Consider the following 27,132-nt stretch of genomic DNA (forward strand, 5'->3'; position numbering starts at 1 on the left):
TTTCTTTTCAACCAGGGTTAAGTGCATCATACGTGTGAAAAAAGTCCTCATCCACTCCATACATACTCAGTATATACTCAACTTTTGTCCATTGTTGTGCGTGTGCTCTGCATGTATTCAGTCTATACTCGACGCACATTGGCCCTGGCTGATAAATAAAAAGGTAGGGAAATTATCTGAATAAAAGATACATCGGGAAAAACATTTAGTTCACCTCCTTTTAAATTCAAATCCTAATGGTACATGTAGGTCATTCACCATTGAGGCTACTCAGATGGCAGACACAATAGCAAACAGAAATATACTTCAGTGTCAAGTGTTAAGGCACTCTTATCTCAATAATCTGCGTAATAAAATGAAAAGTTACAGGTATGCGCCCGCTCATTTAGAAATCCTAATCATGTTCTTTGTTTCCTCGATGGCATTTTGGCTGAATGGTCATGCGTTGACTTTTTAAGTTCATATTGACGTGAATGCAGGCATTCAGTTGGATTTTACATGCTTCTTTTCATATTTCACTAACATTGTCACATGAATGAAGGCTGAGTGTGTGTGTGTGTGTGTGTGTGTGTGTGTGTGTGTGTGTGTGTGTGTGTGTGGGAGGGGGGGGGGCTTCTTTACTGAAGAATATTAATTGTAAGATGAACATGCATTGCTTTCTTTCTATATTCACTTCTACCTTGTTTTTTCTTGAATAGTATGTATGAACATTTGTCCTTATAACTAAGACAGTATGAGACAGTCAGGAAAAATATATTTGTTCAAGTGCTGTACAGTCTTGAGGTATTTGTACATTACTTGAGTATTTCAGTTTTATTCGGCATAAATGTTTTGCGATTTTTTTTTTTTCCACCACTACATCTACTTTGCAGATGTAGTTCTAGTTGATGCATTTTTAATTACATATAAAATATGATAAGCATTTAAAATGGTGCATTTTTAAAGATGAACTTGCCCAACAGATTACAAAGAAGTGAAATTAGTTTTACCCCATCCAACTATCAACAGTATAATGCTACTTATAAACTAGTACAAAAAAAATATTTTATCATTTTTCTGACAATACTTTAGTTTACAGAGGAGATCCCAGTAATCTAACAGTTCGTCCATGAGCGGCAGCTGGAAGGAAAAACTCCCCTTTAACAGGAGGAGAACCTCTGACAGAACCAGACTCACACTGGGAGGCCATCAGTGGAGAGCAGAGAGAGAAAAGAACAGCATAGATATACAAGAGACAATAAAGAGGGGAGCTGGGTAGCTTGGTTGGTGGGACCTGAACGGGTCCTTTCTCCCATTCAGTTTTTTTGGAAACTTAAGGATTCACAAGTAGACCTCTGACAGCAAAGTAGTCTTTTTTTAGATGATGTGGTTCTTATGGATCTCTGATGAAAGATGGAGCTTGGCCATAAAGCACTTTGTAAGTTAGGAGAATAATTAGGGGGGGGGGGGGGTGAGGCATGCAACAAAAACAAAACACAATTAGATAGCTGATCACCACATCTTATACAGAGCGGGCTTGGAGAATGTGAATCAACTGTTGCGATGAACCCGTAATTTAAGTAGGACTCTTGGTGTTTTCTTTTAAATGCAGCTTTCTTTTTGTTGGTGGTGTTGGAGTTCTCTGTTGTCTCATCATTCGGTCTTTCCCCCTTTTCAAGGAACCTCTCCAGAGACGTTTGTTTTTTGCTCATTTTTGCGAGGGTTAACTTGTGGGCTTATCGGTGCATGAAAAAAACTGAGACTGAGACAACTGCGAGAAAGAGGCGTGGACGGAAGTGGTCATTTTTCAAAATAAAATACCATGCAGGTTAATGTAAACAAGATAAAAACAAATAAATAAAAGTTTTTCATTCTTTCTGTATGGCCCAGTACCAAATCATCCACGGCCCGGTACTGGTCCACGGCCCGGTGGTTGGGGACCCCTGATTTAAATCAATCAGTGTAGTTCCTTTAATCCCAACAACATGTTCCAGTTTCCGTAAGAAAATGTTGTGATCAGTGGAGTCAAATGCAGCCCTGAGATCCAGCGGGACAAGTATAGAGATGAGTCCATTATCGCCATTAAGGGATCATTACTAACTTTCAGTTTCAGTACTGTAATTCACTCTGAATCCACACTGAATATCTTTTAACACCATTCTTGTTCATCTGAAGAATAAACATGACGGTTTATTAGATTAGTGGGAGGACACGTACTTTTCATTTTTTGCGATGTCTGCTTTAAAGAGTTCATTTGTGAATTGTACTGAAGGATTAACCTCCTTTGACTCATTACTTTCTTATTCAGAGGGACAACTGTATCGTACACAGAGAGGCTGCAGCACTATCAACAGGAGGATCCGCTAGTGTGGGAGTAAAGTCGAGGTAGCTGCCTTCTATTGTATTAACTCATGGCATTGAAGTAGATAATAATGAAATTAATTCCTTATATTTAGTTACAGCATCATCAGATAGACATCTACTACAATGGATTTTTTTTTCCCCACAAATGCTGTGAAATTCATTATTGTAAATTCAAATGTTATTTAAAAATGGTCAGATAAACATTTTTAAGAAATACTATTAAATAATCAGCATCAATGCCATATGTCAGAACAAGAGCAAGGATGTGACTATAACAGTGAGTGCGTTTATTAACGTTGAGAAAAACATTGGAGAATAAAATGGAATTAAATGCATTTAATGTCATTGTCCACATCAACATGAATGTTTAAGTCACACATTATCATCACTTTATCTGTACTGAGTGATGACAGCTCTAAAGAAACTGCAAAGAAGCCTGTACGACTGCAACTCTGTCATGTTTTAGAGTTTCTAATAAACTCTGTCATGTTTTAGAGTTTCTAATAAACTCTGTCATGTTTCTAGATGTGAGCGCCGCACCATCCAAAGCAGGATGGATGCTGTCTGTCCTAATCAGACCAGAAGGAGGACTTCAGTCAATCTTTAATATAGAACTTCAATGTGGAGTGAAATATTCTCCATATAACTTTACTCATTTCATGTCCTACTTTAAAGGATGAGTTTAAAACAATTTGAATTCCCGGTGAGTTGAGCGACGTTGAGCAGCTTAGAAGAGACGTTACTGAAGGTTCAGAAAGAAAAGAGAAGTGAAGACTCCATTGAAGCTTTAGCTGTGGTGTTTACGGTTTGTTCTGTTTCCAATGACAGAATATGAGTGTTGGGTTTCTCAAGTAGACTGATTGGTTCATATATTAGGAAGTGGTTGGGGGTTCCCCAGGAACTATTCTACCAGAGGAATTTAAGCATGCTAAGGTCGGAGTGGAGTGACAGCTGGCAGGAAGTAAAGATGAGGGAGTGAGGAAGTGGTCACCAGCGCTCCTCCAAACCGTCTTTATATTTCCTATTCAATGTGTTTGTACTACTATATGAATACAGGATCATACCAGCCAGTGTATTTGTTTCGTTGCACGTCCTGTTCAGTTTTTGGACTCTAACAGAAGTCATGTTGCGAGAATGTGATCCTGAATTTCTTTGATGAGTGGATGTGAGATTTAGGATGACCGTTTTGGAGTGACATCCAAAGGTAACACTACAGTGAATATAAACTACACCAGTGTTTCTCAACTGGTGGGTTGCGACCCATTAGTGGGTCACTGGGCCATTCTGACTAGGCTTCGAATGTGTGCGCAAAAAGTTAAAAACCTAAAGGGAAAAAGTTGAAGTCTACAGAATTTTTACTGCTGTACTTTTATTTTGAAAGTTCCCATGTGGCAGCACTCATGCAGTAGAGTTGTCGTGTAATGCCCAAATCAGTAGTTTGGTCTCATTTAAGCACTGGGCGAGGTTAGGATTAAATAAATCTACCTTTTTATTTAACTCGGGATAAGTCCTCTTTTTAATTTCGTATTTTAATTTAGATTCTTGAAACTTGATGAGCCAGTTTAAACTTGTTTGAAAAGCATATATGCCTGTAACAAAAGGTGAGGTTTTTTTTCACTGGGTTTTCAGCCATAGTTGCACACCTGTTGCAGGTAGGCGTTGTGTTTTACTGCAGTATTAATAATTAACAATTCATAATAAATGAATAATCAAGAAAACGTGGTTCCTGAAGCGAGACCAATTAAGAACTACTTATTTACACAAAATATGTGTGAGCTTATGACACTCAGTGCTGCACACCCTGTTATCAAATGGTGTAACATGTTCTTTGTCTTTTCCTCTCTGTTTCTGTTAGTGTCTCATATGGTCATTGAAGAGGTGAACGCCATTCAGGAGAACCTGGAGGTCGAGAGGATGTGTAGAGAAAGCGCTGAAGCTCTGGCCTCCAAGGTACCGTTTATTCTGCTCTCACTGTTCAAACACAATGGTCTGTTGTAACATCTGTTTCGAAATAAGCTGAGATTCAAGTTGTGATTTAAATCCAATAAAACATGCTTACGACTAAGAAAACCGCATTGTTAAATTAAAAGAAAGACTGGAATAAATACTAGATCCTTAAACGAGCCATAGAAGATGACCGTGTGCACCATATTCCTGTAACCGTCACCTCGACACAGTTTTTTATGTTGCAATCAAAAGCACTCTGTAGTCCTTCAACACTGCTGCTTAGTGTCTAAAATTGCATTGGATTCCTCTGATTCCCACTTTTTTAGAGTCCTTGCTAAAATGTGAGTTGTGGCTGAGAGTGGGGGAGCCTGGCACGTAGTGATTTTGCAGCCCACTGGTGCTGAGCTTATCACTGTAATCATTTCTCATTCAATTTCTGGACAAAAGCCCTCAGAGTCCACCTGGACGGACCAGATTCTGGGCAGTGGGAGAACGAGGGAGAATTATAACGAAGGTCGACTTTTAGGCCTTTTTTCTAACAGTTGCTCGGCCTTCAGTTGTTCCTTTTTCTCTTTGTTCGTTGTTTCATTCTTTCATCGTCCGGAGGTGACGAGTTAGATTTGTTTTTTACTGGCCTGAACACGAGATATTAAGGTTATATAGTTAAAAAATATAGGAGATGCTCACTTTAACATTATCTGTTACTCATTGATGTGATTCATTTTACATTCAGGGATGATTAAAACGATTTATTTTTTTTAACCTTTAAATGGGAAAAGCAGCATCCAGCAGAGAAAGTTCACCAAGACAAATAAAAAGTTTGAGCTGGCTGACACTAAAACGTGAGCAGAGATAACAGATCCATTTGAGCAACAGGTGATGATGAGGACGGTGGCAATGAGGCAGAAAGAAAGCATGTACTTTCTCATTCTTACATGCTGTGAACTAAATCAAACTCGTTAAATGATCCCTCATCAGGGCCCGAGCACCTTATTGTAATCTAAGGAAGATCTTTGTCTTCTTTTTTTTTTATATATAAAGGTTGCATTTATCAGATGCCTAACCTAAAACTGTCAAGATGATGTGCATAAATTTGATGTGCCAGTGGAAATTAAACCGTCATATTTACTCTTTAATTACCTGTTGGGAATGAATGAAGTTGCAGCTTTGAATTAAATTTGCTTTATAAATTACACTTTCACATGTGTAATCTAGAGTTTCAGGAACTTCATCTTCATTTGGGATTCTTCAAAAATGCAGAAGAGGCACATTAACACATTCAGTCTGCAGTAAAATGTCTGTATGAGTACATGAGGGTAACAGCATGGCTAACTTTAAGTAAAGTGTAAAGTACAACATTAAATTAAAACCACCAGTCAGACGTTTTGGACTATTTTTCAAACATTGAGTGAATTCTCTCGTCGACAGCTCGTAACTCCCAGTAAAGATGCAGCACAGATGTAAATCTGTCTGGCTGAACAATGTGCTTTTTTGACCATTTTCCCAAAATTATTTGGAGATTTCCGGAACCGACCAGATATATATTGTGTTGTAGTACTTTGTCATTGCACTCGATGGTTGAAAATGTATCAGTTCAGAAATTTCAGGGTTTCTCCAAAGTGAATACTTATCAAGCGAATCAGATGTGATGAATTGTCATCGCCTCTTCCGACGGACGGAGATTCCTTCTTTTCCTGCTGACCGTGTGCAAGAATTGTTTTCAGAGAAGACGTAATGCATCAGGCTATGTCCCATAATGAGACGTGTAAAGAGGCAGTGATGAACTGGCCCGTGTCTCGGCTGACAGCTGGCGCGAATTCATTTGTCCTCGGCTAAAAGCTTGCTTCATGGCCGTCTGAGTGACTCCTCTCTTTCACAGCTTTATTTGATGTCTCTGGTCTCTGGTCACTGCCTCTTTCCTCGTCCTCTTCTTTGATACACACCAGTGTTTAGAGCTGGACACTCCCGTTGCCTGCCTGCAGGCTGTATGAGCATCGCTGTGTGGGGCGGATGGTGCTCGATTAGCCATATCGGAGTCGTGTGAATAGAATCTGGTTGGAGCAGGAGACCTTCTTCTTCTTTGGTGTTCACCGTCAGCAGCATCTCACTGTAACATCCTGCATGCTGGAGACGTTACCAGCAGTTTATTACTCATTTACATTTAAATCAAATCCAGGGAGGCGTTTCCAGAGGACGACAAACAAATTAAACTCCGTATTAATTTCTTTGTACCCAATGATGGAAATTTTGCACACCAAATATTCCCAAGGCCACTCTGGAGGAAGTTCAGAGCAATTCCTTAACTTTTCAACATTTTGAACAAAAAAAACAACTGGAGTGGGTTAGCAATTTAAAACCAGTCAGATGCAAATGTGTGTGTGGTGTGTAATGTTTTTGTGTTGATGTGTGATCAAGGTAAGATGAAGGGCTGTGACCCTCCACAGTGATGTTATGTCAGCCTTGATCCATCTGAGTATGTAATTTCATTCGTACATCTCTGGTCAATTGTAGATTATTATCAAAAGAATTTGATTCCATGTTATGTATTGTTGATTGCATTTTTTTTTTTTTAAGAAAAAGATGCAGTCTGAAGGGTGTCATCAAAAGTTGGAATTGCTGTAATCTGCTCCCACCAGGATGCCATTAATAAATGTTTCCTTTATGGCTCGCCTTTCTATTTCCTTTTCTTTCTGCTCCTCTTCAGGCACTTTTCTTCCTCCAGATGGCATCCAGAAGCACAAATAATTGGCATCCATCTCCTTCATTCACGATTTACCCAGTGATGCTCTCCTTAATTGATACATATGGCCGTCCTGATGATTGAACTTTTTAGAAATGAAACAGCCATTGTGGTAGTTTAGTACATATCCTTTATCTAAAACAGTATTTGCAAAGAATTTTCTAAAGAAAAACACCACATAAGAATACGTGCTACAAGTAATAATCACACGGAAAAACATGATACACAGAAATGCAAATACATGTCACGTCAAAAAACTGTGATTGGGTGTAAAAGGAGAAATTCACTGGCTTTCTCTTCGTCTGCTTCAAATGACGTCTTTTTTCACACCTTATCATTGCTTTTGCATATGTCCTGTCATTATAACTGATTGCAGGGCCAAAGAAAAGAGGAAATCAGAACAACATCTCATCAACCCTGTCTGTCGCTCTGTTACCTTTTTTCGTTGGCTGTTTTTCACAAGCTTAATACGAAGCACACCGCTAACTATGCAGATTTGGAAAATGAAGGTTGTGTAAGATGCAGGTTTTGACAGATTTTGTTGGATTCCTGTCATCTTTTTACAGAACATGTGCTGAATATACCATGAGTCGTGCATTCTGCTGCTGCACCATGTAATCTCATACTGTGGTACGGTGGGAGTATTCATCCTGTGAAGTCCTGTTGTCACGGCTGTGTTGTTGAATGACAATAGCTACTGTTGAGCAAATTATCCGTCAAGTTGTATTCCTTTCAAAAAGAGCCAATTTACAATCCCCTACTAATCTGTCCTGCATGTCTTTGGACTGTTGGACGAAGCTGCAGCATCTGCAGAACAGGAAGAACCTTCCTGCTGTGAGGCAAAAGTCTGTACAATTAAGTGTTATTAATATTATTAGTAATATAGCAACAAGTCACAACATCAGTCATCTCAAGGCATTCATCATAGTAAGATCCTTACAACCTTAGAGGGCAGAGAGGAAGATAACAAACTCAGGGAAAGAGAAAACACAAAGTTCATGACTTGCGAGAGAGGCATAAAAAGCATGGAGTGAAGAGAGCAGAGGAAAAGCATCATGGGAGGTCCATCGGTAACCTCTAGGCCTACAGCAGCGTAACTAAGACATGGTCCATGGTCACCTGACACTAAAATAAGGTTCATAAAGGATAGTTTCAAGTCTAATCTGAAAAGTAGAGAAGGTTTTTTCAGCTGAAACCCAAATTCACAAATTTGAAACTGCTGGCTAAGGATGAATGTAAATACAGTAAGATTGTTATTGTCATCTACAGTAATGATACCTGATTGCTGACCAACTCTGGTCATTTGCAGCTTCATTTTGAGAAACATGAAGTTGACGACCATAAACAAACATATACGTGAGGCCAGAGCAAGCAACGTTCAATCAGTTTGAAACTGCTGGTTTAGAATAAACCTAAACACAAAAGAACTGTTATTCACGTCAGCATTAAAGATACGTGAGTGTCGTACACAGTGAGGCTGCAGCACTATCAACAGCATAATCAACCTGCTGAGGTAGCTGCCCTCCACCGTGTTGGTATCTGGTATTGAAGTAAATAATATTGGAATCGCTTCTTTAAATCGTTTATTTTACGAGATGGACATCTACCGTAATGGATTTTCTTTTGTTCCATTATTGGAAATTCTAACCTTTGAGAAAATGTCAGACAAAATAGGGTTTTTGGAAATACGACTAAATATTCAGCCATATATCAAAACAAGATGAGGGGTGAAATTAACAGTAAATGTGTTTATTGACATTTCAGAACAAACAAATTAAGTCAAATAATGAATTTAATGCACAATAATTCCACAAAGAAACAATAACAGAAGGGTTTTCTGTGTTTTCCAGTTTGGAAGTGATACGTTAAGAATAAGGGTTTTAAATGAGTTATGACTAAGTGATTGATAACTTTGAGTGGAAGATTGCTGCCACTTTTCCTCCTCGGCCTGTGATCAGAGGAATGCGACCAAGTTAATGTGGATTCATTCAGAGTGACGACTTCTTCCTGCTGCTACCAGGTTACGGGAAGACAAATATCTGATGGTTCAAATCATCTACAAATACATATTTCAGTTAGAGAGACAACATTTAATAGCATTTTAATAAGAATGTTGAGAACAAGTTTAAGAACATCGGTGTCACTAAGTTGCTGCTTTAAGGAAGTTATTTTCTCTCGATTACCGTTTTGATTAGGCAGTAATGAAATGTTAGTGTTTGCTGTTTTGTTTTTGTTTTAGATCTGACTGGCCTGTTGATAAGGAAAAGGAGACTTATTGTATTTCCTGGTCCATAGAGACCGAGGTTTTTTTTGTCCTTGCAGTTGTTCAGTCCCTCCAGAAAATTGAAACAGTGAAACAGAGAGATGAGGTCCAGAGGAAATGTGGCTATGAAGTTACACCCTTCATGCACATCACATGTGTTGAATTAGTTTTATTCAAACAGTATTTTTTTTTTTTTTTTTTCACAGAAATTGCAGACTTTTGTGACTTTTTTCTACATTTTTGCTACTTTGAGGCCATGACTCTCTAACTTTTTAAATAAAAAAAAAAGAAAACTAAAATATTTCCAGCTATTCCTGTGATTTGCATTATGCTTATTTTTACTGGAAGTGATTACATCATGGGACTTTCTTCCTTAGGTAGTAGTTACCTAGTAGTTGCAATTTTTGCAGATTCTCTTAATTTTAGCATAACAAACATCACATCTGTAAACACAATAATCCCAGAAAACTGCTCTTCTCTTCATAATGTTCTTCACTATGTTTCTCTCTGTGACTCCTGACTGTAGTTGAACCATCAGAACTGCTCTCTGAAGAGGAAGAGCATGATGATGCTGACCCACCTCAGCCCGGAGACCATCACTGAGATCAACCTTGATGATGAAGAGGAGGAGAGTGAAGACCTGCATGCAGCAAGTAAAGTCTGCCTGTCGCAGCAGTGCCACACCACCATCTCAGGTACAAAACTCCTCCAATTATAACGTAGGTCACAACTTACCATGTACTTACTTATATATATTTTATATATCTATATATATATATATACTATATTCACTGCTCACATGGAAACAGCTTTTATTCATTTATTAAAGAGCCAGCAGCGACAAAATAATTGACTTTACATGATGGGGGGAATTTACTGGTGAGGAGTTCTCAGCCAGTGGAAATTAAACCGTCATATTTACTCTTTAATTACCTGTTGGGAATGAATGAAGTTGCAGCTTTGAATTAAATTTGTTTTATAAATTACACTTTCACATGTGTAATCTAGAGTTTCAGGAACTTCATCTTCATTTGGGATTCTTCAAAAATGCAGAAGAGGCACATTAACACATTCAGTCTGCAGTAAAATGTCTGTATGAGTACATGAGGGTAACAGCATGGCTAACTTTAAGCAACTAAAACACTTGCTCAAAGTAGACATATATGACAATTACTCTAAGTACCAAAATGTAATTTTTTTAAAATGTTGACAACATTTCAGGGTTAACTTTTTTACTCTGTATCTCAAAAGTCCCCTAAATTTATAGAAGTTTGTCCCCAGAGTTTGTGTTACAGATGCTTATTGAAGGTTTTTTGTTCTTTTTATAATTTTTTTTATAAAAGATAATAAGGTTTTAGATAGATAGATAGATAGATAGATAGATAGATAGATAGATAGATAGATAGATAGATAGATAGATAGATAGATAGATAGATAGATAGATAGATAGACAGATAGACAGATAGACAGATAGATAGATAGATAGATAGATAGATAGATAGATAGATAATAGATAGATAGACAGATAGACAGATAGACAGATAGATAGATAGATAGATAGATAGATAGATAGATAGATAGATAGATAGATAGACAGATAGACAGATAGACAGATAGACAGATAGATAGATAGATAGATAGATAGATAGATAGATAGATAGATAGATAGATAGGAAGTTACTTTATTAATCCCCAAAGGGAAATTATTTCGCTACAGCAGCATTTATAGATACAGGAAAGAAATAAAATAACAGTAAAAAATATTAAATATAAAAATGCACAGTATATACAAAAAATAGAATAAAATAAAATAGAATAATTAAATTAAATGAAAACTAACTAAACAATAGTGCAAAGTTTATATATATATATAAACTTGTATATATATATATATATATATTTAAACAAACAAGAAAACAGACAATGGTGTTATTGTTGTGTGATGGATTTTGCCAGATGTGAGTTATTGTACAGTCTTATTGCAGTGGTCAGGAATGATCTCCTGTATCTGGAATGATCTCCTGTATCTGGAATGATCTCCTGTATCAGGAATGATCTCCTGTATCTGGAATGATCTCCTGTATCAGGAATGATCTCCTGTATCTGGAATGATCTCCTGTATCAGGAATGATCTCCTGTATCTGGAATGATCTCCTGTATCAGGAATGATCTCCTGTATCTGGAATGATCTCCTGTATCTGGAATGATCTCCTCTATCAGGAATGATCTCCTGTATCAGGAATGATCTCCTGTATCTGGAATGATCTCCTGTATCAGGAATGATCTCCTGTATCTGGAATGATCTCCTGTATCAGGAATGATCTCCTCTATCAGGAATGATCTCCTGTATCTGGAATGATCTCATGTATCTGGAACCATCTCCTGTATCTGGAATGATCTCCTGTATCAGGAATGATCTCCTCTATCAGGAATGATCTCCTGTATCTGGAATGATCTCCTGTATCTGGAACCATCTCCTGTATCTGGAATGATCTCCTGTATCTGGAACCATCTCCTGTATCTGGAATGATCTCCTGTATCTGGAACCATCTCCTGTATCTGGAATGATCTCCTGTATCTGGAACCATCTCCTGTATCTGGAATGATCTCCTGTATCTGGAACCATCTCCTGTATCTGGAATGATCTCCTGTATCTGGAACCATCTCCTGTATCTGGAATGATCTCCTGTATCAGGAATGATCTCCTCTATCAGGAATGATCTCCTGTATCTGTCCTTGTGACAGCAGCTGGATGAGTCTTTTGGAGAACGTCCTCCTCTGTCCCTGCAGCAGGTGGTGGAGAGGGTGGACAGGATTATCCAATATGGATAATAGTTTGTTCAGCGTCCTCCTCTCCACCACCTTTTCCAGACTGTCCAGTTTGTAGCCGATGATGGAGCCGGCCTTCTTAACCAGTTTGTTAAGTCTGTTGGTGTCTCCGGCTCCAATGCTGCTCCCCCAGCAGACCACAGTGAAGTACAGTTCACTGGCCACAACAGATGGTAGAACATCTCCAACATCTTGCTGCACACATTGAAGGATCGAAGTTTCCTCAAGAAAAAGAGTCGACTCATCCCCTTCTTGTAGACAGCGTTGATGTTGGTCTTCCAGTTCAGTCTGTTGTCATGGAGACACCAGGTACTTGTACTCCTCCACCATGTCCACCTCCTCTCCCAGAACTCTCAGCGGTTGTGGAGCCGTCGTCTTCCTCCTGAAGTCGACCACCATCTCTCTGGTCTTGGCCACGTTCAGGAGGAGGTGATTTCTACCAGCCCACTCCACAAAGTCCTCCACTACTGCCCTGTACTCCTCCTCCCGTCCATCCCTTATACACCGACCACTGACTCCTCCTCCTGTCCATCCCTTATACACCGTCCACTGACTCCTCCTCCCGTCCATCCCTTATACATCCTACCACTGCAGAGTCATCAGAGAACTTCTGCAGATGTCTTGACTCTGAGTTGTACTGGAAGTCAGTGGTGTAGAAGGTGAACAGGAAGGAGACAGAACAGTTCCCTGAGGAGCTCCAGTACCACTGACCACCGTATCAGACAGCACACTGCCCAGACGGACAAACTGTGGTCTGCCTGTCAGGTAGTCAGTGATCCAGGAGACGGTGGACATGTCCACCCCCCTCTGCCCCCACCACCTGCAGCTTCTCACTCAGCAGCAGTGGTTGGATGGTGTTGAATGCACTGGAGAAATCAAAGAAAGTGATTCTCACAGATTCACCGGTTCCATCCAGGTGAGACTGAGCTCGTTGCAGCAGGTAGATGATGTCATCGTCCACTCCCACATGAGGCTGGTACGCAAATTGTAGAGGGTCCAGAGAAGATTTCACCAGCGGCCTGAGGTGGGCCAAGACCAGCCTCTCCAGAACCTTCATCACATGAGATGTGAGGGCAACCGGTCGGTAGTCGTTGAGGCCAGATGGAGTCGTCTTCTTGGGGACAGGAACCAGGCAGGACGTCTTCCACAGCACCGGGACTTCCTCCTGCTTCAGGCTCAGGTTGAAGAGGTGTTGTAGGACCTCAGCCAGCTGGACGGCACAGGTCCTCAGGACCCCGGGGCTGATGCCGTCAGGTCTTCAGGACCCCGGGGCTGATGCCGTCAGGTCCTGCAGCCTTGCGCTGGTGGAGCCTCTCCAGCTGTCTCCTAACCTGGCCAGTAGTCACAGAGAGGGGGGTGAGGGAGTCATGGCGTCGATGGTGGAAGAGCCCTTTGAAGTTGAGAGCTCTGTGTCCATGCAGCTCACCAGGGGGGACAGAGGGGGGAGGGGGGCAGGCAGTGGAGGTGTTTGGGAGGTGTAAGGTGTGGAGGAGACAGATGAGGGTGGTGAACTAAACCTGTTGAAGAAACAGTTTAGCTAATTGTTCCTCTCCAGGTTCCCCCTGATTGTTCCTCTCCAGGTTCCCCCTGATTGTTCCTCTCCAGGTTCCTCCTGGTTGTTCCTCTCCAGGTTCCCCCTGGTTGTTCCTCTCCAGGTTCCCCCTAGTTGTTCCTCTCCAGGTTCCTCCTGGTTGTTCCTCTCCAGGTTCCTCCTGATTGTTCCTCTCCAGGTTCCTCCTGGTTGTTCCTCTCCAGGTTCCTCCTGATTGTTCCTCTCCAGGTTCCTCCTGGTTGTTCCTCTCCAGGTTCCCCCTAGTTGTTCCTCTCCAGGTTCCTCCTGGTTGTTCCTCTCCAGGTTCCTCCTGATTGTTCCTCTCCAGGTTCCTCCTGGTTGTTCCTCTCCAGGGAGCCACAACAATAGACAAATAGAGAAAAGGAGACAATATATGACATACCAACTCAAGATATGTACAACCCTGTTGCCAAAAAAGTCAGGATGCTGTGTAAAATGTAAATAAAAACAGAATGGAATAATTTGAAAATCACAACAACCCATATTTAATGTAAAATAGACCAAAGACAACATCAAATGTTGAAATGGAGACATTTTTTTTTAATATAAAATATATGCTTAATTTGAATTTGATTCCAGCAACTTTTTTGGAAACAGAGTTGTATTTGCAACAGGACTGAATAAATAAATAGGATAATAAAGTATACTTTTAGCCATCTATCAAATTGAGTTATGAATATAAACCATTTCTATTGAGTCTGTTTGAGGGGAAGGTTGATATGTGACGAACAATGTCCGTTAAGATCTTCTACAACTGTCATTCCTCATTCGGTAATTCATTGAATGAAAGATTATGCTTACAAAATTTACCAAAGTACGATGTTAAAAAATATCTACAAAAAAAGGGAAAGAGTCATTTAAACTGCTGAGCAGTGCATTATGCACAAAGTAAGTAACTAGTATCACCACATGTTCAGTGAGCTTTAAATCGCCTCGAGTTCAGTACTGGTGAATCATTTTCCTTCCATCCAGTTGCATCTGGGAAATGTCACGGTCAGCTCCTTTAGTCAGCCAGTAATTATACCTCCAGTGATAATGGATTCATCCTCCATGTTGCTCCTCCATCAAAAGGCTGTTAGCTTTAAAAAGGGACACATAATCATGTCATATGCAAATGATATAAAAGATGACTCAATGTAGAAATAAGTTGACTTATTCAAAGATTGTGGGTTTATTATATTGGAAATATATAATTGCATGTTAATGGACAGCTAGTCAAAGCACACGCTTGGATACTTTCACTCATGTTTTCCATATGTAGATTTCAGCTGAATATGATCAAAGAGTATTTGTTGTAGATTGTAAACTAAGAACATCAGAGGTGAAGTCCTGTCATAGACAAACTGATGTTCCCACATTTTTTTTTTTTTAATTTTCACAATTGTATTCATCAGAATCCTGACTTAACAAAGGGCATTAAATCTCCCTCCAAAACAATTTGAGGTGTCAGTGACCTTTTTCTGCTTAAGTACCCTCCTAAATGTCTCAGCCAGGTCCTGCTGTGAGTTGCTTTGTATTAACAGACTTAATCTCTTTGTAATTTCAATCATTTCAGCACCGAAGCATTTCTCAGTCGGACTGACATCCCTTCTTTTTACAACACGGCGTGCTGATGCTGCTGTTTGTTCTTTTATTTCACAGTTGATTCATGCCCATAACTTTAGTTTTGCAAACACATATCTCCTAGAAATTGATGAATGTCTCATGCAATACATTTCTGGGTTTTCAATTTCTCACTGTGTAAACACATTTATTAAATATTCACAGGTTAAAACAGTGATCAATAAAACAGTGAAACTACTCAATAGACTGTGAATGGCTGCACCAACAAATACAGGCTGGTGGCCAATAAAGTAAATGTAGCATACGACAACAGCTCACGTGGTAAATTTATTATAATGTCCATTTCTACAAAACTGATTTAATCGGTACAACAACAGATGACTCATGTCAGATCTACTCTGCTGCTCCTAAATGTTTTTTTGGTTTTTTTGCTGTGCTGCTGATTGATGTGAAAAGAAAGAAAAATGCCATTTTTAATGTGAATTTCCAATCAGCGTTGATAAGATACAAATCAATGTGGATGACTGAAGCAGTAAATTCATCAAAAAATTCTCAGTTTTCTGTGAAACAGCTGAAAAATGTGCTGTTCTTCTGGCACCAGCACCATCATTTGTTGCGTACAGTGACGTAGTTCTGCTCCAGGAAGAACTAACTGAGCTGTCTGGGTAGACAGAAGTTGATGTCTACGTGCTGCTCAAAAATAAAACAAAACCTCGCTTAAACTTCCCTTCGACACCGAGAGAAACTGAATCATTCTGCTGCAGTGAATTTAAGCAGGTTTGGTTGGATGCTGTCATGGACACCGACGCTGAGAGCCCGGGTGCATTAACACAATATCGCGGTAAAATGTGAAACAGCAACGCTTTGGGCTGTCTAGCTGTAAAAGTTACACATTTTGAAAGTGTGAAACTTACACGCACATAAATATCATGTGACTAAGATCCAGCAATAGAGGCAACAAAATAAAAAATTTTGGCAGCATTAGGAGGTGTGACAATTCAACAATTCCCACATAAGCGAGAAGGGAAAAAACTCCTCTTTAAGGGAGAAAAACCTCCAACAGAGGGAAGAAAAACTCCCTTTAACAGGAAGAAACCTCTGACAGAACCAGGATCAGAGGTGGGAGGAGCATCTGTTAACAGAACCAGGATCAGAGGTGGGCGGAGCTTCTGTTAACAGAACCAGGATCAGAGGTGGGCGGAGCATCTGTTAACAGAACCAGGATCAGAGGTGGGCGGAGCATCTGTTAACAGAACCAGACTCAGAGGTGGGAGGAGCATCTGTTAACAGAACCAGGATCAGAGGTGGGCGGAGCATCTGTTAACAGAACCAGGATCAGAGGTGGGCGGAGCATCTGTTAACAGAACCAGACTCAGAGGTGGGAGGAGCATCTGTTAACAGAACCAGGATCAGAGGTGGGCGGAGCATCTGTTAACAGAACCAGGATCAGAGGTGGGCGGAGCATCTGTTAACAGAACCAGGATCAGAGGTGGGCGGAACATCTGCCTCGACCGGTTGGGGTGAGAGGAGAGCAGAGAGAGAAAAGGACAGCATAGAGATAGAAGAGAAGAACTGTTGGTGGAGACGACAATCACAGAGCAGAGACATGCAGCTCCATGACGGGACATCTGGAAAAGAAAGAACAGAAACTACACGAGTGAAGGAACTGAATGGAGACAACAGATAATAAGAAGAAACTATGGGAGAGAAGAAGATGGTGAGGTATGAGTCAGTTAAAGAGTAGGAGGAAAGAAAAGAAGCTCAGCATGTAACGAGGTCCTCCAGCAGCCTCGGCCTATAACAGCATAACTAAGGGTTGGTTCAGGTCTACCTGCCCTAACTATAGGCTTCATCAAGAAGGAACGTTTTGAGTCTAATCTTAAAGCTAGAGAGGGTTTCTGCCCCTCCAACACAAACTGGGAGCTGGTTCCACAGGGGAGGAGCCTGAACACTGAAGCTCCGCCTCCCATTCTACTTCTGGAAACTCTAGGAACCACAAGTAGACCAGCATAATGAGAGAGAAGTGTTCTGCTAGGATTATATGGTTCTATAAGATCTCTAAGATATGATGGAGCCTGGTCATGTAGAGCTTTGTAAGTCATCAAGAGAATTTTAAATTCTGTTCTTGATTTCACAGGAAGCCAGTGAAGAGAAGCTAAAACTGGAGAAATATGATCTCTCTTGTTAAATCCCGTCAGTACTCTTGCTGCAGCATTTTGGATCAGCTGCAGGTTTTTAATGAGTAATTTGGACATCCTAACAACAAGGAATTACAATAATCTAGTCTAGAAGTAACAAATGCATGAATGAGTTTTTCTGCGTCACGCTGAGGAAGGATTTTCCTGATTTTATTAATATTACGTAGATGAAAGAAGGCAGTTCTGGAGATTTGCTTTATATGGTGTCTAAAGGACAAGTCCTTTCCAAACATGTTTTGAACCTACTGTTGTACTCATGTCCAAACAAAGACATCCACTGTTTAACAATTAATGGTAAACATTTCCTGAATATTACATAGATGCTAGTCACTAGACTAACCAGCCAGCGGTTACTGGCTCCATCCACCTGCCTGTGATTTGTTATTCCTCTATGCTGTTCTTGTCTCTCTGCTCTCACCTCACCTCTGACTCTGGCTTTGTTGGAGGTTTTCTTTTTGTGTAAAAGGCAGTTTTTCCTTCTCTCTTACCACCAGTTCTTGTTCATGTTGAAATTGTTGGGTTCCTCTCTATAATGCTGTAAGGTCCTGACCTTAATATGTTAAGTGCCCTGAGATGACCTATGTTTTGATTTGGTGCTATATAAATGACATCGAATTGAATACTTTTTTACTGTGCCTTGTTTTTTGTTGTTTCAGAGCTACAAAATCAGTTGGAATTGACACTAAAGGAGAAAAATCAAGCGGTCACTGATCTTGAGGTGGTGAGAGAACAACTGAGGGAAACCAGGGAGGAAGTAAGTCTGAGCATTTTATTTTTTATGTTGCCCTGCAACACTGGAGTCAGAGAAGATGTACTGAAAACTCATATTTCAACTAATGTTGGTAAATGTAACATTTCTATGACCTGACCTGCATTTAGTTCTCCATCCTTGTGAATTAACGGTGATAATAGTTAATGACAGAAAGGTATCCACACTATCGTTGTGCAGCTGCACTTTGCTCTGGTGCAGGTCTGTTCTGACAGCGTAACATTTCTCTCACATGCAGTCATGTTTTTGTGTTGTCAGTGTTTGTCTCAGACACACAGAGTTTCAGCTGAAAGTCATCTAATCACGAGTGTCACGATTGACCAGGTCATGCACTGAAAGTGTTGCTCAATAAAGATCTTCTTTTTTTTTTTTTTATACGAGCAACAGTTATAAAAACTCCAGTGTAAGTTTGATGTCCATTAAATATACTGGATGAGTTTTGTTATAAAACCTTTGCAAACATTTTAGATCATTTTAAAAACCTATATTTTTTACTCCATTTTATTTGTGAGCAGTTATATTCTTCCCTGCTTCCCCTACCTCCACCCTACATGTCTATTGTAACCCTTCACTTTGCATCAGTGTTTGCCATTTAAACAGCATACCGTTATTGTCTTTTAGATTTATTTTGGTGTGTATAAAAAGCAGCTTAAAGAAACATTTGTTTGATGGTGGTGGTCCATCAGAATGGACATCGTTACCACATTCATGTCTGAGTGTTAATGCAGTGACCGTTATATTACTATCAAACTAATTTCTGGTTAATGGCATGGAGCTAATTCACTTATAAACTAAAATTAAATCCTAAATTAAGAACAGTGGCTGCCCGGAAGGTTCATTTTTTATCGTGTCCCAAGTTACTACTAATGTCTGTGTACCCGTAAATAATAAATCACTGTTGTTTTTGTATAAATCTGGTGTAAGAAAAGATTAGTAGCTATAGTACACATTTGGTGCCGCCTCTACAGTTACAATAATCACTTAAAAATAGAAATCATAAAACAATCTGTATTTTTTGTATTGTTGAGTCTTACTCTGTCCCTCCTCACATTTGCAGCTGCTGAAAGAGAAACATGATAACACCGTTTTAATCGCTGAGACAGTGCAGCAAAAGAAGCTTCTGGGGAAATACAACAGAGGTCAGAGGGCGATGCATAATGTCTGGTTACTGTGGTCTTCATTTCTAGAAAATTATTATCATTAATATAGTGTGTCAAAAGAGAAAGCAGTGTGTGAGGACAGTATCACAGTTATTGGATAGTTGGTGTCGTGTCCACTACATCCTGCACTTCTCTGTCCAGTGTCTCAGTTTGCTGTGGAGGAATACAAGACTTTACAGGACACTTTGAACCTGGAGCGAGACCTGAGGACAGAGGCGGAGAACTTCGCTAGAGAGGTGAAATGTTTTTTTTTAACTTCTTCCAATATGATGATTTTCTTGATGCTTTTTCATTAATTGCAACGTGCCCTGACTCTCCTCATTACATTCGGATATCCATTTTCCATTTTCTGTGTTTCAGATGGTCGTCGAGCAAAAGAAGTTGAAAAGACAGAGTCAGATTGTGATGCCGAGCTGCTCGTCGAGTGAAGCCCTCCAGGATGCTCTCAGCCAGGTCGCCAGACTAACAGAAGATCTGGAGACAGAGAAGCTGGAGCACCGTAAGCAGGTCTGTGTCCACAGCTTCAAAAGTTCAAAATGGATGTGGCATCTGTTGCAAGTTCTTCAAGCATTTAGGAGGCAGGTCTCACCTTGAGACTCCACATTTGATTCTAAAACTACGTATTTAATGCAGAGTTCAAATTTAGGAAAAACTTTAAACCCAAATTTTACAAAACAGCAGACAGAAGAAACTGTTTTTTTATGAACTTGGGACACTCACTCATTCATCGGTTCCAGCTAAATGAGTGTTGAGCTTGAACACAGCATAATGGGATTTATAAAACCGTCTTTGACATTGTTATAAACATTATCAATCAGCAGGGATCAAGTGATGTTTTTATTGTGAACAAAATTTGTGCATTTTATCCAAAAAAGGCCTCGAATAGAATTATAATATTCTCATGCAAGAAAACTGTGCTGAATTTCCCTGTTTGAAAGTCTGAACTTAATTGAACAAGTCCTCCAACTCATATGATCATGAAGGTCATTTGTTCCTCCCCTCACATACGACCCACAGGAATGTTTTCTAAATTAGCGGCCCTGGTTATGTTCAGGCACAAAAAGATCACGGTTTGGGTTGAAATGATCACTTGAACCATGTTAATGTTAAAACCTCCAAAAATAATTTCAACCTTCGTTGTCATGCCAACAGTAAATGCAATTTAAAAGAAAATAATTTTTTGCTACCAACATGGAAAACTCTAGTTCCATACTTGTTATCTGAACTGCATCAAAAAACGTCCCTATGGTAATTGTCCTGGTTCCTCCTGTCTACATGCTGAAATGTCCTTGGGCAAGACACTGAACCCCAAGTTGGTCCTGATGTCAAACATACCAATTAGGGCAAACTGCTCAAAACAATCTTTGTCTGAAAACATTTTAGACTTTGAATAACTTCTTTGATTTCTGGTTCATCCTGGTTCGCAACACGTTTGTTACAACTAATTTGTGAAGAATTATTGGTTTGATCATGCAAAAAAGAAGCAAAATTACACGTAATAAAAGATAGAACTGAAGCTGTATTCAGACCAAACGTAAAGCAAATTATTCCCACGCAGCGATTACGTTTGTATGTAAGTCAATGCAAAGACGCGAATGTCCGTGAATTCGCTTAAGTTGAAAAATATATACAAATAACTTGAGTGGCCGTACTCGCAAGAGAAATAATAAGTCTCTCTGTGATTGCAGGAGGATATTGGGGATAAAGACTTAAGATCTTAAGATCAATTCAAGAACAGATTATGTGGACAGTCAACCAAACAAATTCATTAACACTAAACTCCTTAGAAACACAAAAAAAACTTCAAATAGAATGAAAGTATTATGTATGTGTCCCTATGATTTGCACCAGTGATGCTTTTCATATGCAACCAAACTAAATTTACTTAGCTGGTGAATTTCATAGGAGGAAATTCATAGTAAATTATCCCGGGCCATGACAGTCAGACCGAAGGGCCACGACCTGCCATATCAATAATGAAAAGCAGCAGAATACCCTCCAGCTCCCTCCCACCTCCTCCAGCACTGATGGAAAACAATTAAAGCTGAGAGGGATCGCTGATCTCTCGCGGTGCTGGGTGGATGTGAGCCATACCCTTCATTTGAGGAAGCATTAAACACTGGTTAAGGAACTGGGGTTGTGGAATAGATGACTGGATGTCAGCTGGCGGCTGCCCAAAGTTATTTATTAGAAATTATCACCGCAGGAGCTGCAGCCTACACAGCCAACATTAGGCTGCACATCAGCTTTGTGTGTGTGTGTGTGTGTGTGTGGGTGTGTGTGTGTGTGTGTGTGTATGTGTGTGTGTGTGTGTGTGTGTGTGTGTGTGTGTGTGTGTGTGTGTGTGTGTGTGTGTGTGTACAACCCTGTTTCCAAAAAAAGGGAAGCTGTGTAAAATATAAATAAAAGCAGAGTGTGATTATTTGCATGTATACCCATATTTAATTGAAAATAGACCAAAGACAACATATCACATGTTGAAACTGATACATTCGATTGTTTAATGTAAAATATCTGCTTATTTTGAATTTGATGGTAGCTATACATCTCAAAAAAGTTGGGACAGGGTCATGTTTACCACTGGAGTTTTGTAAGTGAAATGCTGTCCCATTCTTGCCTGATATATGATTTCAGCTTCTCAACAGTTCACAGTCTCCTCGGTCATTTTTATTGTTTCATCGTGCGCCAGTGTTTTTACTGGCAGACGTTTATCAACGGACTCTTCTACTAGAGAACCATGCTGTTGGAATACGTGCAGAATGTGGTTGGACGTTGTTCTGCTGAAATAAACAAGACCTTCCCTGAAAGAGACGTTGTCTGGATGGCAGCATATGTTGCTCCAAAACCTGAATATATCATTCAGCATTAATGCTTCCTTCCAGATGTTCAAGCTACCCATGCCATGTGCACTAATGCATCCTGTACCATCACAGATGCTGGCTTTAGAACTGAGCTGATAACAAGCTGGATGGTCCCTCTCCTCTTTCAATGATATTATGAACCGTAGACGATGAAATCCACTAATTCTTTGTAGTTTTTCGTTGAGGAACATTATTCTTAGATTGTTGAACTATTTTCCAACACAGTCTTTCAGAGTGGTGAACCTCTCCCCATCTTCACCGCTGAGAGACTCTGCCTCTCTGAAATCATCTTTTATACCCGATCATGTTACTGATCTGTTGCCATGGTAACATTATTAGTGGTGAGATGTTGTACCAGGTTTTTTTTTTTTTCATCTTTACACAACTTCCAGTCTTTTGTTGATTGTCTCCCAACTTTTTTGAGAAATGTTGCTGCCATCAAATTCAAAATGAGCACATATTTTTCCTAAAACAACAAAACTTATTTATCAGATGTTGTCATTGTTCTATGTTCATTTAAATAAGAGTTTATTGAATTTGCAAAGTTTATTTTTAGTACATTGAATTTTATATGTTATTGAATTTTATTTTTGGACGTCTTCAGTATTGTTGTACATAGTCGAAGATAGTAAAAATAAAGAAATTCTTATTAATGTATATATATATATATACATACTGTACACTGTTGACCTGTCTAGTACATGATCCTGAAAGGTCAGTTAAAGCCTAATGTGTTCGTGAACTTCTGGACTTTACAAGTATATTTTATTAGTTTATGTAGTTTGGGCTGATTTATACATCCTTGGTTTCAAAAACAAGCACCTAAAAATATTCTGTGCGAATGAAAGTGTGTGGTGCTCGGCCCGTCCTCAGATGAAGCAGATGGAGGACGAGCTCAGGAGCTGCGAGGCTCAGAGAGAGCTCACGGCGTTGAGGCGGAAACTGGAACTCTTGGAAGAGGAGAGGCAGGAGTGCAGCAACAAATGCTCCAAGGCTGAGGGGGAGGTTAAGGATCTGCGGTTTACAGGTGAGGACACATTTTGAACTGTAATGATGGGATGCACTGTGGGGCGGTGCAGTGGAGGCCAACACCGTAGAGGGAACGCAGTGTGTGTACAGTCGGCTGCAATCCCAACTGGCTCCATTTGATTTAATGTATGACCGTGAGATTCTCTTTTGTCAGCCTGGAAGACTATTCGGTTTTGACTGTAGCTCCATCTTTCTGTCCTTGGTGCTGTTGCTGTTTGTGTACTGTGACTGGATGTGTTCGACTGGCTAGTTGAAGAGCTCCAGAAGAAACTCCAGGCAGCTATCAACCCACCCCCAGCTCCAGCACCTCCTCCTCCACCTCCCCCTCCGCCTCCCCCTCCTCCAGGCCGACCTGCAGCTACCAACCCTCTGAGGTTTGATCTCTCACAGTTTGCTCTGTACATACAAGTTATCAGATTCTAAACTGGTTTTATTTTTTCATAATTGGGACATACTACCAACTCTGAAGGAGATTTGTATGTGAGGTAAGCAGCTTACAGTACAGGGCGTATTAAAACATCCTGGTTCTGAGGATCTATAGAGTCCATCATCACTTCCGTCTACGCGCAGTTTGACACTGTGAACACTTGTTCACTGTACATGATTTTGATTTTTTTTTTAGCACCTCTAATCTCTTTGTAAAGTTCAAAATGAGAAACAAACTGATGTATGATAATGATGTAATCTTTCATTTGTGGCTGCAGTGATCAGCTGGTTGTTATTTAGACTGCTGCTTCCAGGGGGTCACAGATTTGATTGTGTCTTTCCCAACAGCTCACTGTTGTCACTGATTCGAAAGAGAAGAGACATCAGTACTGACATCCCGCTGGTGGACCAGGACTCTGCCAAGACACCAGGTACACGGCAAACATTAAGGAAAGGTGCATTATATATATATATATATATATACTGTATATATAAACCTGTTTATTAGGTGGTAAAGGACTATTGTCAGTAGGCCTATTTATGTCCATTATTTTTTACAACATGCAGAATAACAGGATGCAGTTTAAAGACAGTTACAGAGAAGGTTATACAGTATAAACAGTAAAGACTTTTTTAAATTTTTTTATGAACGGGACAAGCAGCACAAGCCTCCTACCGCTTTTCAAATACACGTGAATTTTTACATGGATGCTTTTCACCATTTGTCTCTGAGTCTGACTGAAAGTGAAACAGACATTTAGGTTCACGACATTACTACTGTACATCTTGGACAAGGCAAGAACTAGTCACCATGTATAACTACTGTGATAAACCTAACTCGCAATCTCGGCATAATGTGAAATAGATATGCCGGTCCACTACAGCAAAACGTGAAATAGCCACACTTTGGCCTATCTAGCTGTGACAGTTTCACGTTTTCCTGTAGTGGAAGAAGATGAAACCTACTGCCTGCATACAGCCATGATTTACAGGGAAATGAAACTTCTAGAAAAAACACATGATTGGGATTAGGAAATCACCACATGGTTGGGGTTTGTGACAAAAAACAATGTTGGGGTTATAAAAAAAAAATCAACATATTTGTTACTATGATTCATGCCTCCTAATACTGAAGAAAAATGTCCTTTGTACTTGGTCACATAATCCTTTGTTACATTACTTTTGCGTGCCTGTAAGTTTCACACTTACAAAACGTGAAACTGTCACCTAAATATGCCAAAGCGTAGCTATTTCACATTTTGCTGTGATACTGGGTTGCTAGGCTATATGTTTTTTATTTGGGGATTTTTTTTTTTGTTTAATTCTGGGGGATAATTATATACCACAATGATGATGTTTTCTCTCAGCTACTGTTGTTATTTGGTTCTAATTTGGTAAAACTATAAGGGATCTAAGGATCTATAAGCAGATACTAGTTGGACAAACATTGTAATCCCTCACTTAGAGTTTTTATGCATTATAAACACATCCATCATACCTTTCCCACTTTTCAAACTGTTAATACTCCATCAGATGCTCCTTCTTAAGCCAGCAGCTTCACTGTCAGAGTTTTCTCTGCAGTTTCTTGACTAATTCTCTAATTCTATGAATACAAAACAGCTCTCAAAAAGCTGAACACTCCACAATGTGTGTCCTTCAACCTGCTCTGTAAGTACATCAGTTTTGACTGTGATGGTGACATTGAGCAAGAAATGTAAAAAATACATCAAGTCATGAAGAAGAAAAGAATAGAACAGAAGAACAGAAGAAGAACTGACTTTACCAAAATAGTGCTAAAATGATAGATAGATAGATAGATAGTTACTTTATTAATCCCACAAGGGAATTTTTTTTTCACTACAACAGCATTATAGGTACAATAATGATGATACAATGATAAACAATGATAAACATACAATGATAAACAGAAGTGTCACATGATCACCGAAAACTATAAAGTTACAAGAATTGCTGTCTCACTGTTCTATGTCAACTTGCAGTTCACATCTATGTCTGTCCAGACTGATATAATATATGTGGGAAACTCTTTCAAGGATTTCTTTTGTACATTTTCAGATACTTGGTCAAAAGAGCTCTGATGAAACACAAATGTATAGCTATCACAGTAGACGATGCTTCAAATTAGGAGCTTTCTGCAAAGAAGCTACAAGTTCGAACACATGAATGCTTCACATGAATGCTTCAAAGCCGACAGCACACACGATACAGTCACCACAGTTTCTAGTTGAACACTGAGTTGAATTGATTGAAATGAATTGATTGATTGAGTAATGGACAGTAAAGTGCTTTTACAGAACATTATGATGGATATAAAATGTCATCACCCTATCATTTTATCCAATTAGTCTGTTTTTTTGTCATTTACACTTGACCTGTGACCACAAATGGGTTTTGTGAGGTCACAGTGACCTTTGACCTTTGACCATAAAATATCTGCTCATTTCGTCTGAAAAACAGTGAAGTCAAGACGCGCTGAGATTTTGTGTTTAGAAGCGTGGGACGGACGTCTGAACAGACGGACAGAAAACCCCAAAATAAAGCCCTATTTTGAAAATGATTTAGTCAGGATTAAGTTTATGTTTATTTAGATATTCCCCTGCATTTTGTTCCGATGAATGTTTTTCATGACAGCAGGAGAGGAAAAACTGCGTCTTCTGTTCCTCATAGTGTCTCCAAAATCAATCATTTAGTTTTTCTTTTCCTTCTTTATGAGGTGCATGTTCATTTTGTATTTCATTCTCCTCCGGGCGGCTTTGTTCCACATGTTTCAGTGTAGGAGAATCTATCTTCAATGTTGCCTTTCACAATTCAAATTTTTGAGCTCTTCCTTTGCAACTCAAAGTCACTTTTGTGCAGAAGGACAAATGTTGTAGCAAATGTTGCATGAGAAATTCAAATTCAAAAGCTCCATCATTGGCCTATTAGGTCAAGATGTTAAATTCTTCAATTTGTGCAAACAAAAGGAAAGCCTTGACTTCTTGGAGCAGGTAGGACATCCGTGTTGACTGAACAGGCTATATCGCGTCCTCATTTTCATTAATAGTTTTTGAATATGTGAGGCCTGAATTGGGCACTATGCACGGGGTATTTGTTGGAATAGAGGGCTGAATAGGTGCCACCCAAGGATCTTCTCCTCTGACACCTAAATAATAGTCTCTTTTTGAGCATTGGAGGAAAATATTTCACTATTACTTCAACACAAAATAGTTTTTGTGTGATATTTTAAAGGCATCTTAGTGACAATCATTCCATTGTGTCTGCCATTGAATATTCTACGTAAAAAAAAATTATATTCACATTTCTTCATGAATGGGTGGCATTATTGCAGAATTCAATTTTTTGTTCTCCTCTTTGTGAGCTTCCCCTTGTAAAACTTTTGGTTGAATAGTGTGTGTTTTCAGAATAAAAAA

General features: G+C 39.5%; 1 protein-coding gene across 1 annotated transcript in view; it reads left to right on the forward strand.

Annotated features, from left to right (window-relative positions):
* shtn1 (shootin 1) overlaps positions 1 to 27,132 on the forward strand; it is a 40,082-nt gene that overhangs the window by 3,595 nt on the left and 9,355 nt on the right. The window contains exons 3-11 of the mRNA XM_069174645.1: positions 4,199 to 4,293; positions 9,820 to 9,988; positions 18,113 to 18,210; positions 19,283 to 19,364; positions 19,527 to 19,621; positions 19,746 to 19,892; positions 23,120 to 23,273; positions 23,526 to 23,649; positions 24,050 to 24,132. Coding sequence (XP_069030746.1) covers positions 4,199 to 4,293; positions 9,820 to 9,988; positions 18,113 to 18,210; positions 19,283 to 19,364; positions 19,527 to 19,621; positions 19,746 to 19,892; positions 23,120 to 23,273; positions 23,526 to 23,649; positions 24,050 to 24,132 — 1,047 coding nt within the window. The remainder of the gene's footprint in view (positions 1 to 4,198; positions 4,294 to 9,819; positions 9,989 to 18,112; positions 18,211 to 19,282; positions 19,365 to 19,526; positions 19,622 to 19,745; positions 19,893 to 23,119; positions 23,274 to 23,525; positions 23,650 to 24,049; positions 24,133 to 27,132) is intronic.

The sequence above is a fragment of the Embiotoca jacksoni genome, unplaced genomic scaffold (genome assembly GCF_022577435.1).
Source record: "Embiotoca jacksoni isolate LCO1_2020_lvr unplaced genomic scaffold, fEmbJac1.0.p SCAF_60, whole genome shotgun sequence".
NCBI lineage: Eukaryota > Metazoa > Chordata > Actinopteri > Embiotocidae > Embiotoca > Embiotoca jacksoni.